The following is a 16,542-nucleotide window of genomic DNA, read 5'->3' as shown; positions in this document are numbered from 1 at the left end:
TGGGCAGTAACTCTTGCATATCATTGTGAAACATCACCGTGCTCTAAGAACCACCTGTATATTCTCTCCATTTTTCAGATGAGGACACTGAGGTTTGGTCTGGTTCATGCCAGTGCCTCAGAGCGACCCAGGCAGTAAGTTAGGGCAAGCATGGAAGTCCTCTGTATCCACATGGAGTGCCATTTTTTTCTGCAGTCATTACTTAATCTCATTTATTTAGAAAGGAGGAGCCCCTGCTATCAAAATGAGATACACTTAGCATCAGTTGCTGATCAAAGATTTCCTAAATATTTTCAGGATGTACTGGTCTATTTGGTAAGAAGTTCAGGAAATGAGGGGCAGAGTGAGATATTCAGATAATCCAATAGAGGGCAGGTGTGCCTGTCTTCTTCATCTATTTTTGTGAGATTGTTAATTCATGGAAATGTAACATTTGTTCAGCCAGGCACCATTTGTCACGGCTGGAAGACAACCTGCCTCTGATCAGCCTTGCAAATAGCTTCCAGATCCATCGGTGTGCTTGCCGCCCTCCCACAGAAGCAGCAGCATCTGCACCAAATGTGTTCACACCTCCAGACCCCTCTTGTCCGTGTCCTTCCCCTCCGCCCCACCTCTTCTGCACCTGCTGCCATTCAGCAGGGCTACCACCCTCTCTCCTCTGTGGTCCTTTGATTTGTCACTTGCATATCCGGAGACGGGAAGGCACCTGGGAGCTCCGGCCCCTCGTAACACTGGGCTAAGGACAGTGCTTCTACGTACATTATGGGCCCCATAGGGGGCAGGAAGGGGCCTTTGAAAACCTCGGGTCCTGGCTTGGCATGCCTGGGCACGCACTTCTGACAGCAAGCAGAGCCTGGTTAGTGTTAGGATCGAACAACTCCACCATCTGCTTTAGTTAGGGAAACGGTACTTTGTATTTGTACAGAGCCATGTGTCCGCTTTGACGCATTTCACCAGAAATATCTGTGTTGATCAGCCCCTAATTCTAAAAACTAAGAGGATCTTGTGATTACTCCCTACTTAGAAATGAGAAAACCAAGGCCCAGAGCAGGTAAGTGGCTCCACCAGGACAGCCCAGCTAGTCATGGCAGAGCCATGGGGCTCGTGTCCCTCCAGGCTCTCTCCCACCCCTAAGTCCATGATTTTTTTTTTTTTAAATCAAATACACAGCTCTTTAAAAAGTGGACACAATGGGAAGAGCAAAAAAAGCAGTCCCTATTTAATTTCACACTTGCAAGCTGTCAGATTTCTGTTAACTTATTCTGAGTTCTCTGAAGCTCTAGGCCAGGGTTTCCAGCTTATTCCCACTGCAGAAATAAATAACTTCCCACAGGGGACTTCAGCTATGATTGTCCAGTAGACAGCTCAGTAGACTTAGGGCACTCATTGAAAGCCATTTAAAAGTGAACAAGTTTGTTGTTTTTTTTTTAATAATAATTTTTTATCATATCAGTCACCATATAGTACATCCTTAGTTTTTGATGTAGTGTTCCATGATTCATTGTTTGCATATAACACCCAGAGCTCCATGCAATACGTACCCTCCTTACTACCCATCACCAGTCTATCCCGATCCCCCACTCCCCTCCCCTCTGAAGCCCTCAGTTTGTTTCCCAGAATCCATAGTCTCTCGTGGTTCATTCCCCCTTCTGTTTACCCCCCCTTCATTCAAATGTTCGAGAGGATGTAGAGAAAGGGGATCCCTCTTACACTGTTGGTGGGAATGCAAGTTGGTACAGCCACTTTGGAAAACAGTATGGAGGTTCCTCAAGACATTAAAAATACGGCTACCCTATGATCCAGCAATTGCACTACTGGGTATTTACCCCAAAGATACAGACGTAGTGAAGAGAAAGGGCATATGCACCCGAATGTTCATTGCATCATTGTCCACAATAGCTAAATCGTGGAGGGAGCCGACATGCCCTTCAACAGATGGCTGGATTAAGAAGATATGGTCCATATATACAATGGAATATTACTCAGCCATCAGAAAGAACAATTACCCAAAATTTGCGGCAACATGGACGAGACTGGAGGAGATTATGCTAAGTGAAATAAGTCAAGCAGAGAAAGACAATTATCATATGGTTTCACTCATTTATGGAACATAAGAATGAAGTTTGGGTTTTTTTAAGTTTTTATTTCAATTCCAGTTAGTTCACAAACTCTAGTGTAATATTAGTTTCAGGTGTATAGTGATTCAGCACTTCAGTACATAAAGGGGAGCGAGTTTTGATCTCTGCCAACACTCAGGATATAGTTCTTCTCTATTTGAGCTCTTCCAGAAAAGACTTCTGCCCCACGTGGGTCAGGAAGCCTGCAACAACCTATGAATGAGAAACTGGGAAGGGCTTCTGCACTTCACCTTGGGAAGCCCTTGGCCCATTAGCAGGTGTTTGTAGTCTACCTTCCCCTCTGTGTTCCACCAGGAAGGAATGCTTGCTGAAGGCATTGCAAAGTTCTTGCCTAGCTGTGCCAAATGGTGTCAGTCTGAGCAGCCTCCTCCCCAGAGCCATTGGCAATACAGGTCACATCGCGGCCATAGTGGGGAAGGGTCCATCAGTGGTATGATCAGAGACATTTATAGAGCTCTTTCCTAAGTGCACAAGGCTCTCTACCAGATGCCACAGAAAGCAGAACACTAAGATACAGCTGGGCCTCCAAAGGGTTCCATGATAGAAAATATGGGCGAAAACGTGGGGTAGGGTCAAAAAGCACCAGAGCATAGCAGATGGGCTTTCCTAGCTTCCAGGGAGGGGCACAGCTAGGACAGCCACTCGGTCAGGTCCATCGACTAGTAGGAAATGACAAGAAAAGCAATTTCCTAAAAATGTTTTTGTCCAAGCACAGGATCCCCCGTCCCTGAACTGTTAATTTTCTTCTGTTCGCACCTGCTTGCCCACCTCCCAGCGGAAGCTTCCCACCCCAGTGATGGCTGCAAAATGGCTTGCAATCTGTCGCAGTGGTGGAAAAAGCACAATCCCTGTCAGAATCCTCATTTATTCCCGAATGTCCTACAGATGAATGTGTCAGCACATAGTACTCCATAGCAAGAGATAACCTGGTCACTGCAAAATACTGCAGTTGTTGCAGAAGGATCATGTCCTGTGAGGTCCGGGCTGCCTCCAAGGTGACTTCATGGTTCTCCAACAAGACAGCGAGGAGCACACATTTTCCTCGTGTGGTCCAGAGGAGTCTTGGAGAGGAACACGGTGCATTTTCCTAGAAATCCATTCTGTACTCTTTGTTATAAAGTTTGGCGGCCTGGGGGAGGGAGGGTACAAACCAGTCCTCGGATTTCTGTGCCTTTCCCACTCGCCTTCTTTTCTGCTTCAGCCTCTTCTGCAAACTCGCTGCTCTTGTTCGACACAGGATTTCCCTCTTTGGTAAGTGAAGAGAAGTATCATTGAAAGCCTCACTCCTCCCTGTAATTATCCTTAACTTGCATTTTGCCTTCATGTCGGCGCCTGCAGACAACCTGAGCCTTAGGACGAAGGTGTCACCTAAATTTGCCATAGAAAATTGGTCCGAAGTCTGATAAATGACCTCTCTGCACCTTTAACAGCTCAAATTTTCCACACCAATGAATGTTTTAAGCTCTGCCTCTAACATCCATCATACAGCAGATGTGTCAGGCCAGAGATAAATGCATTGTCCCCGCACATAGGTCTGGCACTTTGTGTGTTGGTGGTTAATTATGCTGCGGTTTGTGCATATTGAGAAGACTGCATTTAAAAGACAGGCTGAAGGGTTTGGGGAGTCACCGGTGATATTTTTGGTTCTAGGGAGCGATTCTACTACAATGGTGAGCTGTCTTCACATCTTAGCTCAGACACTTGACACAAGGTAAGTCTGCCCGGTTTTTTCCAGTAGTTTCTCAAGACTCCCTCTCTGACCCTCTCTTTTCACTTACCATATAGAAGAGAAGACATGTCACTGCTCTGCAGGAGCTGGGCGGGGGAGGGCGGGGGGAACAGGAAGGAAATGAATCTTAGCCTGACATTAGCACTCTCCATCTCTCCGCTCACATGATGGAGAGCCACTGTCATGACATGTACTGCGCGCTAAAAGCTGAGCGTTTGATCAATTCTTGTCTTCTCTTCCTGAGAAATTCATCTTTCGGAAGATAAAATATGTAATAGAGCAAAGTGCCACTTTGTCCCTCATTCTCCACAGAAAAAAGGAAGAGCTTCCTAATGGGTGGTGAGGCCATAAGCATCCTGGGATGGAAACCGTAGCACTGTGAATCCCAAGCAGCCAAGGAGGGAGGTGCAGGGATGTGTGATAAAAAGACCAGAGACAAAGATGGGTTTGAACCCTTGGCCTGACGGTCTTGCAGGAAAGATGGCTGAAAGGGAAAGAGGTCTTAACAAATACATGTGTAAGTTCCAGTAATATAAACATAAATGATCTGATGAGATGAGGAAGAGGAGGAGTGGCAAGGACAGACAGGGAGCTTTCTTTAACACGCTCGTCAACCAGAGCCCCTTGTCAAAATTGGGGGGAGGACACGCTTCCAAAAATTGTATGCAAAAGAGAGAAATGAACTGAAGGACTGGCCACAAGACAGAAATCTACTACAAACTAAGAATGGTTACCAAAAAATTGTTAAGGATAATTAAAGGGGATTTGAGGGGTCTGAACCCCTAGAACAAGAAACAAACATGGCAATACTAAGACAGCACAAATTCATAGAAGCAGGCCAAGGCACCCCAGGGGATCAGATCCCTTGTGGCTGGGAAGAGGAACCTTTCTTGCCAGGAGCACGTGGACTGCCTTGGGAGAGAGTCCCCCCCCCCCCCCGCCCCCGCCCCGTCTTTTTTTTTTTAAATGCAGGTCAGCATGTTTGATAATCGTTCCTGACAAAACCCAAGACTAGAAAGTTACAAAGATAGCTCATGGTTCCTTACAGGCTAGGAGCAAGCCTCACTGACTTCATTTCTTTGTTTTTATTTTTCTGGTTGGTTGGATAATTATCCTGAAAATGCTGTAGATAAAAAGCATCTGTCCTTGAAGCAAGCCTGTCATAATCTTGTGAATAAGATGCCAAAATATGGAAAATAATAGTTGACTTGTAAGCTTTGTTCCATTTCTAAGTTTTATAAAATAGTTTTGAGGGAAGGCTAATCTCCATTCCCACAGGGCACATTTCTGTAGTTTCTTTTCAGCCGTCTGATGAAGCTGTCCATTTTAAAGGGGGCTTTCTGTTCCTGTTCCCTTCCCTTTTCCAAGCTAGGACAACCCTATAAGCTAATAGAAATCTAAACTTCAGTTGACATCTTTGTTCTCTCTAAGAGGTCCTGCATCATAAGAGAGCTAATATTTCTAGCTACTCCTTATGAAAGTAGCTTATCCCCTAATGAACTCTAAGAAAAACTCACCTTTCCTTCCTTTCAATTAGTTATTTATGGAGGAATGTAGCCCACTGGAACCCTATATTGATAACGGATGACTAAGATCAGTTTCATCCTAAACCCTCCTCTGTGTTTCCTCAAGAGTGGAGTGCTGACTCTGTCCAACAGAGGACGCCATCCTGTTGTCAGCCCCCTCGGGATTGCGTGATCCGGATGGCTTCCTGGATGCTAACTGCTCTCTCTCCACTTCTGACTCAGTGTTTTCAGTTGACTGGCGTGTCCAGTGTCTCCCCGGGTTAAACTGCAAGTCACCAGTTTGAAGAAGGGGGTTGGCCAAAGGTTTGGATTATGATTATGCTTCTGGTCTGGAACATCGTTTGCTTACAGGACTGTCATGAAGTCAGGCTCAGAGCTGGTCAAGGCCGGCTTACGAGCGTTCTTTGAAAATGCTGCAGAAGACTTAGAGAAGACTTCAGAAAACCTGAAGCTGGGGAAGTTTACCCATTCCAGGACGCAGATTAAAGGCGTGTCTCAGAATATTAACTATACCACGGCAGCCCTGCTCCCCATCCTGACGTCCATCTTTGAGCACGTTGCTCAGCACCAGTTCGGGGTGGATTTACTCTGTGAGTCCTGTTCCTGTCTACCGCGGAGCTCTGTGCACGTGGCCCCAGATGAGAACTGTGTGACTCATTCACATGAGGTGACCTTGAAAGCAGAACAGAGAGATAATTATTTCATACTGTTTTCTTCTTAGGTTTAAAAATGAAGTAATAAATACTTAGAGGAGCAGAAATCCTCCAATTTGAGTATATAATATTTCACCTTTTCCTCACTATTATTCAGGACCAGAATTTTCCACCCACTGGCCTAGCTGTCAGCCATTGTGTTCCCACTTAATTTGAAAAGGTTATCTGAGTAATCCAGCAGGGGATATAGGTTTGCTCCCAGGGTTTTTCAGATACCAATTTTCCTGTTAAGAAGCCCTAATGTATTCATTGGATACCAGGAGCAGAGGAAAACTGCTAACGTTTCATTATCTGAGCCTTCAGAGGAAGACCATAGTCAGTGGGTTTTATTTCAGTTTACATTTTAGTACCACATATAGCCCCTAGTGCAAATATTCTGCCACCAAGCTCAGTTTCACACTTTAAATGTTGGCACATGATTTAATTCAATTTAACCAACTGTCGATAACTGAGGCTGTGAGTTCTATATCCCCGAACAACTGAAAATCAGTTATTTCCTTGGAGGAGGGCAAAGGGATGGAGAAACATCCAAACTCATTATTTCATGTCATGGAAAGAATGCCCTTCCTTGTTGAAAACCTAAAAATTAAATTAGTTCTCGTTATGTTCAATTAGTCCCTGCCTTACTATGAGTTCCAGACATTGAAGGGGCATGTAGCCGATGGATTGTTCTCTCTAAGAGGTCCAACTCTTTGGCTTCCTAAGTGGAACATGCCCTTCCCTCAGGAAACATGGCACAATCATGATATCATTGAATTGTTTTTGAAAAAACGTCCATCAGAGAACTTGGGGCAGGTGGACCTGAGAAATTTTGGTCTGTGGCTAAAGAGGTAGGGATGGTCTACATATCTTCCTAGGAAATTAACAAAAGACTCATTCAAACTTCAGATTTCTTGCATTCTTCCTTTCAAAGGAAGGAAATGTTACTATGCCTAAAACTTAACTATAGGGTCTCCCTCTATTGGAAAGAAAAAAAAATCCCATATGGATCTCATTGATCAAATGATTTCTTTCCGGGAGAAGCAATACGGCTCACATCAAAAGCCGCCAAAGGAACGGAGATGGCTCAGTGGAGGGTGTCCTCCTGTCAGTGGGTTCTCCCCCAGTTCAGTAACCAGCATCTGGGGAGAAAGGGACTATATCGTGCGTAAGGGGGCGGGGGCCAGCGCGCGGTGCACGCGCACGTGCTGTCTTCAGCTCCTGGGTGATGGCAGCGCATTTTCTGTTGGTGGACCCTTTCCTGTGCCCAAGTGGAGCGCTGGGACTGAAGCATGGTAATGACTGCTCTTTTTTGTTCTTTCCAGTAGGTGATGTGCAGCTTTCATGCTACCACATCCTGTGCAGCCTCTACTCCCTTGGGACCGGAAAGAATATCTATGTTGAAAGGTAATTAGTGAACGGAAGAGGCTTAGAAAAATGTTACTTACAGTCTTTCAACACTTAACAACATCTTTTCAGTGCAGCAAAATCAAAATGCTCGCTGAAATGGGATGGTGATTTTGAGCCTGGGTCATCAAGTGTTTACGGCAATATTAAGATGTAGTGAGGCTATTGAGAGTTGTGACTTCTGTGGAGCTGCCTTAAAAAGAAAACCAAAGGCCCAAATTGGCATTACTTGGGCCAGGCTAAGTCACCAAAAAAGGGCTTAATACATAACCTCACTGCAGTTTCTTTTATTTTTTTATTTTTTAAGATTTTTATTTATTAGAGAAAGCGTGAGAGTGAGCGCGAGCAGGGCAGAGGGTCAGAGAGAGAGGGAGAAGCAGACTCCCTGCTGAGCAGGGAGCCCCACATGGGGCTCGATCCCAAGATCGTGATCCCAGGATCATGATCTGAGCCAAAGGCAGACACTTAACCCAGGTGCCCCCCTAATTGCAGTTTCAACCTCCTGCAGAAATATAAATCTTAACTGGTAAATCAGGACTTTTCTGATAGGTGCCAATGAGGTAATCTGTCACAAGGGCCCTCCCCCTCCCTAAAGGAAGATGAGGTAATCTGCATGACAAGACCTCCTTCCCCCTGAGAGATAGCTACCTAGCCTGGAACAACCTTTTCTTTTTTTTCTCTGGCTTGTAACTTTGTTGCCCCACTCTTCTTCTTATAAAAACTTTCCATTTTGTACCATCTTCTCCAGGCACTCTGCTACTTGCTAGATGGGATGTTGCCAGATTCATGAATCACTTGAAGACAATGAGATCTTCAGATTTACTCAGCTGAATTTTGTTTTTTAACAGATAGCTGGTATGGGACTGGAGAAGCAGTACTGTATAGCCAAGCTAAATCATGTGCTAATGACCAAAAAACATTAAAGAAATGTCTATTTCTTCATAATCACAGGTTCCAAATAGCTTCCAGAGTTCCTGTGGTTAAAGCTTGCACAAAAGCCCAAGGGACATGAGGCTGTTACTTTAGTGTTTAATGAGTTTCTATGTGATACGACCCTGGACCTTTACCATTCTCAGCTGTCAGATTAGCTGTAGTTTTAAACCAGTGCACATTTTGGTAGCAGAAATGGTATTCAGAAGTCTTGGATCTGAACAAGCTGATCCAATTCCCAAAGGAAACCACTATTAACAATTTGGTGTGTCATCCCAGATATTTTCTACACATGTACATTCGTACACATGTGGGATCATAATATCCATTTTTCTTTGCAACTTTGTCCTATTGGATGAAACTAAAAACTTAATTCCTGTATCGTTCAACTATCTTTAGATTTATTATTTAGATAAAATAATCATTACCTTTCTACTTTAAAAAGGTAAGCAAATTTAGTACACTTATATTCCTAGCTACTTCCTATCCTTTCTACATTTCCTTTTTTGCTATGTAATTTCTTAAAACAGGGGCACCTGGGTGGCTCAGTCAGTTTAGAATCCAACTCTTGATTTCAGCTCAGGTCATGATCTCAGAGTCATGGCATTGAGCCCCACATGGGGCTTTGCACTGGGCATGGAGCCTGCTTAAGTTTCTCTCTCCCTCTCTCTCTGCCCTTCCCCCCCCAGACCTGCCCCACTTGCACACACACATGCACTCTCTTTCTAAAATAATAATAATAATAATAATAATAATAATAATAATAATAATTTCTTATAACATTTACATTCTATTCTAGGACCAATATTCCCTGAGTTGTTTACCTTAGTTTGTATTTTAATGACTCACCAAATAGACAATCCTAAACTATGACTTTCCCATTCCAAATTTTTTATTGTGATTTGTCTCTTGGTTGGCCAGGTTCATCATTAAGTACTTATTTCTGTAAGAGTTCTTAGATACTCTTGAATCCTTGCGTATTTTGGAATATTACCCCTTGACTATGTGAACAATTTCTGTGGTATGAAATCCTTGGGTCATATTTTTTTTTTTCCCTCAGAAGCATATAGACTTTGCTTCTTTGTGTTCCAACAGTGCGCCCTGGGCTAGGTGATTTACTTACACATGACTTTGCAGTGGGAGGGGAGAACCTGGCTGTTCATTGGATTCCTTCTTCAGTCTTGAAGCTCATTAAGTTCCTATAATATGTTCCAGGATGTGTTTATTCTGTATCAGTCCCCTCAGCGTCTCCTCAGAACTCAGTGTTCAGAATTGGGTCTTCCATTTTTTTACAGATCTTTCACTTTATTATGTAATCGTGTTTTGGTTTTTTTTCCTAGCTGTTATTCAGAGAGAAATTGTGTCTATTTGTTGGCTTTTCCTTAATCTTCCACATTTCCCATTTTCTCCCAAGTAACTTTTAGCTAGTGGCTCTTTCCTGTTTGGGGTTTGTAAGATATTTCTCAAACTTTCTCCATGTTCCCGACTCTTTTTATTTTCTACGAATGTATTGAAAAGAATTTTTCTGTATTTTTTTCTGGAGAATTCTTCCTTGGAACCATGTTTCTCATGTATTTCTTGATTGTTAGCTACATTGCTAGTTCTCAAGAACGGAAAGGAGCATGTGTGCACACGTGTGTGTGTGTGTGTGTGTGTGTGTGTGTGTGTGTGTAAGGATTGTGGGGAAAAAACTTCATCCAGCTTCAGAGCTGACAAACTGGCTCAGGACCCCCTCACACTACCCACAGTGCCTTTAGCTCTAGGCCACATCCACCTCTAGCCTTCGGTGTGGTTCCTCCCCCAAAATAAGCAAGTGGCCCAGGTAAGAGGTCACAGGTAAAGTTTTTAGTGCGTCCTAAAGACATAGGGCTTTTGTATAGTCATTTAAAGTAGGTTTATTCCATCTGGTAGAGGGCTTGGGTCAGCAGCTACAGGACAGGTTTCTTCTCACTCTTGCACTCCACTTCCCCTCCAGTGGCTTCTCCAGCCTCAGAGTCCAGGTCACAGGAATGGCAGGCGGCATGTACCCTTCTTCCCTACTCTGTCCTGCCTGCCTCTCTGAAATATGAACCTGGTCCTGCATCCCCAGCAGGTCTCCCTGCTCCCCTCACCCCTTTTTCCTCATTGTTTCAAGGACAAGTTCATATTCTGGGCTCCTCAGAATCCCCATATTTATTTCCAGAGATTTCTACACTCTGCTGTTAGTCCAGAAATTATGTTTCAGTTTCAGCGTCCCCACTTGATTTGGTCCATACTTTGTGGCTTGACATTATCACACATTTTCTCATTCAGCAAAGATCCCAATGTCTTCCCAATTTTTACCCCATTTCTTGTGCGCTTTAGGGAGGAAACTTCAGTCAAATGTACCATTTCTCTACCACCTTTTGCTAAAGTTTCCTTGGCTAATGAATGTCTGCAGGGTTGCAAGGAACCACTAAATATTTGGTTTCCAGCAGCTTGTGTGAGCATTGTGGATGGGAGAGATTCCAGACACCTCAGTGATAGGGTTGATGGTAAAGAGAAGAAAGTCACTGAAACAGAATAGAGACCTTTCTTTTGGAACATGTTCCAATTGAGACAACACTGAGGTCACTGACAAGTAGAGTTTTCAACAAATTTTCAGCAAAGGGTTAAGGTTCTTGTGCATTTAACCATGGAGAATACTTGCCTTCTTTGATGTGGAGAGACTTTAATCACAGCATTTGAGGGGGGTCGGTCAAGAAGTGAAACTTGAAAATTGATTTAAGCATGGAACCTTCATTTTATTTCAAATGAAAACTGTGTTTTTCCCCTTCACACTTTAGAGATACTTATTCCTTCCTGCTCTGCCCCCTCTGACCAAACGTCGACACCTTCCCTAAACCTCTGCGGTGACTTGTGTCGCTGCTGTACAGCCGTGGCCTGCCCCCACTCTGCCCCTCTGCTGCATGTTACTTCCTCTCCTTAGCATCCTTTGAACATGCACGAAGGAACTCTCAAAATTGCAAAGCACCAGATATGTGCAAGGCATAATTCTTACTACTGTGATGACTTTCGCTCTGCCCGGATCCCCAACGATAGGCATTTGAGAGGCTAGATCTGGATCCATGGAAATAAAATCAAGAGATGGACAAGGAGAGCCTCCACCTTATCAAATTAGAAAGTAACAAAATTGAAATACAGATCTCACCCTCTTCCCTCTGTCACCATTGACCAAGTTTTGCTATATGAAAAATACCGTACTAGGCAGTAAGAACTGAATGGGAAGGAGGAAGAGAGTTCCATATCCAGTAAATGAACTCTTCAAGTAGACCCTTTGGTGGCTCCAGCTATTTCAGTAACCCTTGTTCTGCTCTGGCCATACCCACCCTGCCCCGCTGGGGGGGCGCTAATGACCAGGGAAGTGTTCTAACAGCAGGTCTTTGCTCAGTCCCTCTTGGGGGCTGGGGGCCAAGGTCATTGGCAGACTTCTGGGCTCTACTTTCACAGAACTTTTCACAGGGAAACCAGGAGAACTGTTGCTTATTCCGGTTGGCCGAATGGCTAATTAGCACCATTGTGTGCCCTAGACTAGAAAATGCCCTGCTGTGAGCTTGTTGAGACCCAGATTTGTCAGGAATTAATATCAGAGAGCACAGGGAGTGCATGTCCCCGAGGCAGCACAACGCTGGAAAACTGTGTCTTGCCCCCACAGGTTGCCTTTGCACCAGACTAACTTTCTAGAAATCCACTTTTGTGAGATCGGGACTTTGATGAGAGAAAGAGAACAGAGAAGAAGAATTGGTCCAGTTATCACCAGGGCAACTCAGGCCCCAGTGTTTCTGAGGTTCATCTTGCTGGGCCAAATAGAGTTTGAGCTCAGATTGGACCTTATCCCCTTGTCATCCTGATTTGTGCCCAGATTTTCTTGCATCAGTGCTCTCCCTGTGGCATTTCTTTCACCCTCACAGCTTAGCTCCTTCTTTCTTCCTCCCAGAAAGGCAAGACTGAGGAAATAGAGTATTTCTCCTCAGTGGCCACTGTGGCTGGTAGAAACAGTGAGGCTTGCTCAGAAGGGAGGTCGTGGTGGTGCCGAAGGTTCCCACAGAGAAGCCCCAGCCTCACTCCCGCGCCTCCCAGCAGGGCAGCACCAGCACAAGACACAGGACACAGAGGACGTCTGTTGTCTGAGGGCTGCTGCTCAGCCCCCAGAGCGGACCGGATGGGGGAATCTCACAGCCACACCTCCAGCGCAAGGATAAGGTTGTGCCATCACCTTAGAAAGTGATGCCTGACTGAGGACAGGCTTGCCTGCTGGAGGCTGATCTTAGAGTTGTCTGCCTAAACACTTCCCAGCTAAGCGAGCTATCAGCTAGTCCCCTAAAAGCTGAGCCTAAGAAGAAGATAGAAGATAGGGATTAAAACTACATATATTAATTGTCCTTTAAATTAATCAAAAGGTGACTTTTTTCGTAAGTTTGGTAATGTGACAGAAGATGGGGGGTGGGGAGGCAGATTCCAAGACAGCTTTCTACTCACTCACCCACACACCCTCTCCCTCCACCCTCCTCCCTCTGGTCCAGCAGCTTCCTCTTGCCTGTCAGCAGACTCTGATTTTACCCCAGATAACCATATGAAGTTATTTTTTCAGGACCAATTAAGATCACATTTTTAAGCCAATTCAAGTGTGTCTCTTCCTCTGCTCTAACGAAGTTGCACGTTGATCCTAATTCTCATAATTAGACCATAAATATGTTATGTTATCGCATTGCTTCAGGGTTCTAAGGAGAAGGGCTTTTTACTGTCTGGAAGACAGAGGCTAATGTTCAGACTCTGTGGCTTACTCCTCAACAGGCCATGGGTCCCCTAGCTACCCCCCACCTGTAGTAAATGCTTGTTCTACATGTCCAGAGACCCTACACTTTTGACACTCCAGCTTCTTGGTGCTGTTGGAATTGTTGGCTGTTACCACAGGGAAGGGCAAGTAACACAGCCTTCAGTTCCGGTTTTGGTGGGGAGCTGAAGGGAACCCTGAGGGTTGAATGCCTTTCTGTTTCCACAGAACTGTGGTAGGCGAGTAAGCATTTGCTCCTGGCTCCAAGTGTGCCCTGTCTAGCTGGCAGTTTTCCCCATGATGGTTCCATAACATCCCCCAAGATGCAGCCTGACACCCTCAGCTCCCGGGGATTCTGCTAGCGGGCTTCATATACCCAGCACGCACTCACTCTGGCCAGACATAAAGGAAGGTAAACCAGATATATTTGAACACTGTAAGCCCCATCCACTTCTTACGTATAGACCTGTCACCTGCATTTTCCACTAATTACCTTTGTATCGTGGTCTAACAAAGGACGCCTAGTATTAGTTTGAAGACATTCTCCTCCTTATTTGGGAACTGCCATCACGTGTGTAACACATAACAGGTGTGTAGTCTGACAGTGACCGAATGCCAGTAATTGACAGAAGATATTGACGATGGAAAAACAGATGGCTCTGGTCTCTCATTCATCAGAAAGCAACAGATGTGAGCGCTCGTACAGGACCCTTCAAGCCAGCACTGTCGCTGTATGCCTCACTAGCAGAAAGGACCTACTCAGCTAGCCAGTACAACTCCCAGACTAAGCCCAGGTCCAGGAGGGAGAAGAGCTATCTCAGTACCAGCTCTGCTGTGACCAACCCGTGACTGGTTCCCACTACTTAGCTTGCTGACTTGGTTAGCAGGCAAGCAAGCACAAGTTCTTTCAGTTGGAGAACTAGGAATCTGAATAAGGAATCCTAAGCATTTTACTCTTGTTTGGGTGCTCATTTCCCAGAAAGACCTGAGACCCAGAGCTTTATACATGATGGTCACTCAAATATTTGTGTAGAATATTTGTGAGAAGTAAGAGGTGTTAAGAGGTCTTTCCTCTAAATCAAACAATGTGCTTTAGGACATATTGTTTCTCTTGCAAGGCAGGTCTTTTATTTTGTGTCTTATTGGTGCTTTGGGCCCATTATCTATTCCCACTGGTGGACAGCAGCTCCATCCAAAGCAGGGACTGGACACAGATTACACAAAAGATTTCAAAACATTTTGAAAACAGAGGATCAAATTCTATTTGGATGACAGCAAAATTTGCTCTCAGAAATTCTGGGGGAGAAGAACAAAGCTACATTGTGTATCACTACATTGCCTTAACCAGTTTTAAGAACCAGGGTCCATGTGGTAAGACCATTGTACACCACTGGTCAGTGTCCAGAGAAAAACAGGGAGGAAGTCGTGCTTGTAATCTTACTGAGCCCAGGATCCAGGGATTCCAGTAGAGTAATCTGTGGGGAGATGGCCTGAGACATCTTGGGAAAGAGGCCTGGCCCACCATGCATGGGGCCAGCGTGTGGTGGCACCATTTCTAAATGGACTTCTTTGTTTCCAGGCAACGTCCTGCCCTTGGAGAATGTCTGGCCTCACTGGCAGCTGCCATCCCAGTGGCATTCCTGGAGCCCACCCTTAACCGCTACAATCCACTCTCAGTCTTCAACACCAAAACCCCCAGGGAGAGGTCTAGTAAGTATCTTCCCTCCGAGGTCATCAACCCATGCATTGAGAGGCGAGCAGCCAGGAAGACAGGCCACCCAGGCAGGGAACAGCAGCCTTGAAGCACTTTTAGTTTATATAGTCTGAGAGGGGCCGGGAGATCAAAGCTAGGGTCCATGTTGTATGTCTCCATTTTACTGGAAAAATGGACACAGGCGAGTACTTGGTTATAACTGGACTTTGGCTTCCTCTTCTGTACAATGAGACAGTGTGGTTGATTTCTAAATCCCTTCCATCCTAAAGCCTTAGGCTCTCTAGTCTGCCCTGGGCCTCAAGTCCCCTTCTGCACGTGGGGACATGACTTCTTTATTAGTTCCTCTCCAGAGTGTCATCAGAAGGGCACACGTGCACTAGTAACCTAATTGTACTTTCCAAGTCCAGGGAGAGGCTGTGTTTCCAAGGATGATGACCACAGGGTGTCTATCACTTTAAAAAATAAAACACAGAAAAACACAAACCTCTTATGCTGTTGGCGGAAATGCAAGCTGGTACAGCCACACTGGAAAACAGTATGGAGGTTCCTCAAGACATTAGAAATACAGCTATCCTGTGACCCAGCAATTGCACTACTGGATATTTACCCCAAAGATACAGATGTAGTGAAAAGAAGGGGCACCTGCACCCCAATGTTCATAGCAGCAATGTCCACAATAGCCAAACTGTGGAAGGAGCTGAGATGTCCTTCAACGGATGAATGGATAAAGAAGATGTGGTTCGTATATACAATGGAATATTACTCAGCCATCAGAAAGGATGAATACCCACCATTTGTGTTGACACGGATGGAACTGGAGGGGATTATGCTAAGTGAAATAAGTCAAGCAGAGAAAGACAATTATATGGTTTCACTCAATGTGGAATATAGGAAGTAGTGTAGAGGATCATAGGGGAAGGGAGAGAAAACTGAATGGGAAGAAATCAGAAAGGGAGACAAACCATGAGACTCTAAACGCCAGGAACCAAACTGAGGGTTACAGAAGGGAAGGGGGTGGGGGGGATGGGGTAACCAGGTGATGGACATTAAGGAGGGCACGTGACGTGATGAGCACTGGGTGTTATACACAACTAATGAATCATTGAACACTACATCAAAAATTGATGTACTATATGTTGGCTAATTGAATTTAAATTTTTTAAAAAGGAAAAACACACCACCAGAAGGGATTGAAATTATACAAGAAAGAGAAGTTAATATGGGTGTTGACACACTAAGTTCTAGAATAGCAGTAGGCAAACTAGGGCTCTGGGCGTAATCTGGCCGCTGCGCATTTTCGTAAATACTGATTTATTGGAACACAGTCTCATCGACTCGTTTACATGTTGTCTGTGTCTGCTTTAGCACTAAGTAGGAGAGGAAAACTAATTTTCTCTCTACTCTTAATTGTTCTTGGCTGAGATCCCCCCCCCAAAACAGATTAGCAGGAGAAAAAAACTGTAATTATAGACACGTGAGTACTTACAGGAACCCCACAAAAACATGAGACTCAAAATGTAGCCAGCGGATTGAGGCTTATAGACAGACCATTCAGAGCTAAGGAAAGGGATGAGGAAGGAAGGCAATTCACGGAAAGGGGAGAAGTGGAAACAT

The 16,542-nt window shown here is 44.8% G+C and overlaps 1 protein-coding gene across 1 annotated transcript in view; it reads left to right on the top strand.

Annotated features, from left to right (window-relative positions):
• Positions 1-16,542, top strand: part of RYR3 (ryanodine receptor 3) — a 586,345-nt gene that overhangs the window by 501,054 nt on the left and 68,749 nt on the right. The window contains exons 63-67 of the mRNA XM_044392456.3: positions 3,340-3,389; positions 3,789-3,849; positions 5,745-5,983; positions 7,411-7,492; positions 14,794-14,924. Of these exons, the coding sequence (XP_044248391.2) occupies positions 3,340-3,389; positions 3,789-3,849; positions 5,745-5,983; positions 7,411-7,492; positions 14,794-14,924 (563 nt within the window). The remainder of the gene's footprint in view (positions 1-3,339; positions 3,390-3,788; positions 3,850-5,744; positions 5,984-7,410; positions 7,493-14,793; positions 14,925-16,542) is intronic.

Source organism: Ursus arctos, unplaced genomic scaffold (assembly GCF_023065955.2).
Source record: "Ursus arctos isolate Adak ecotype North America unplaced genomic scaffold, UrsArc2.0 scaffold_36, whole genome shotgun sequence".
Lineage (NCBI taxonomy): Eukaryota > Metazoa > Chordata > Mammalia > Carnivora > Ursidae > Ursus > Ursus arctos.
This window is presented reverse-complemented; position numbering and strand designations above follow the sequence as displayed.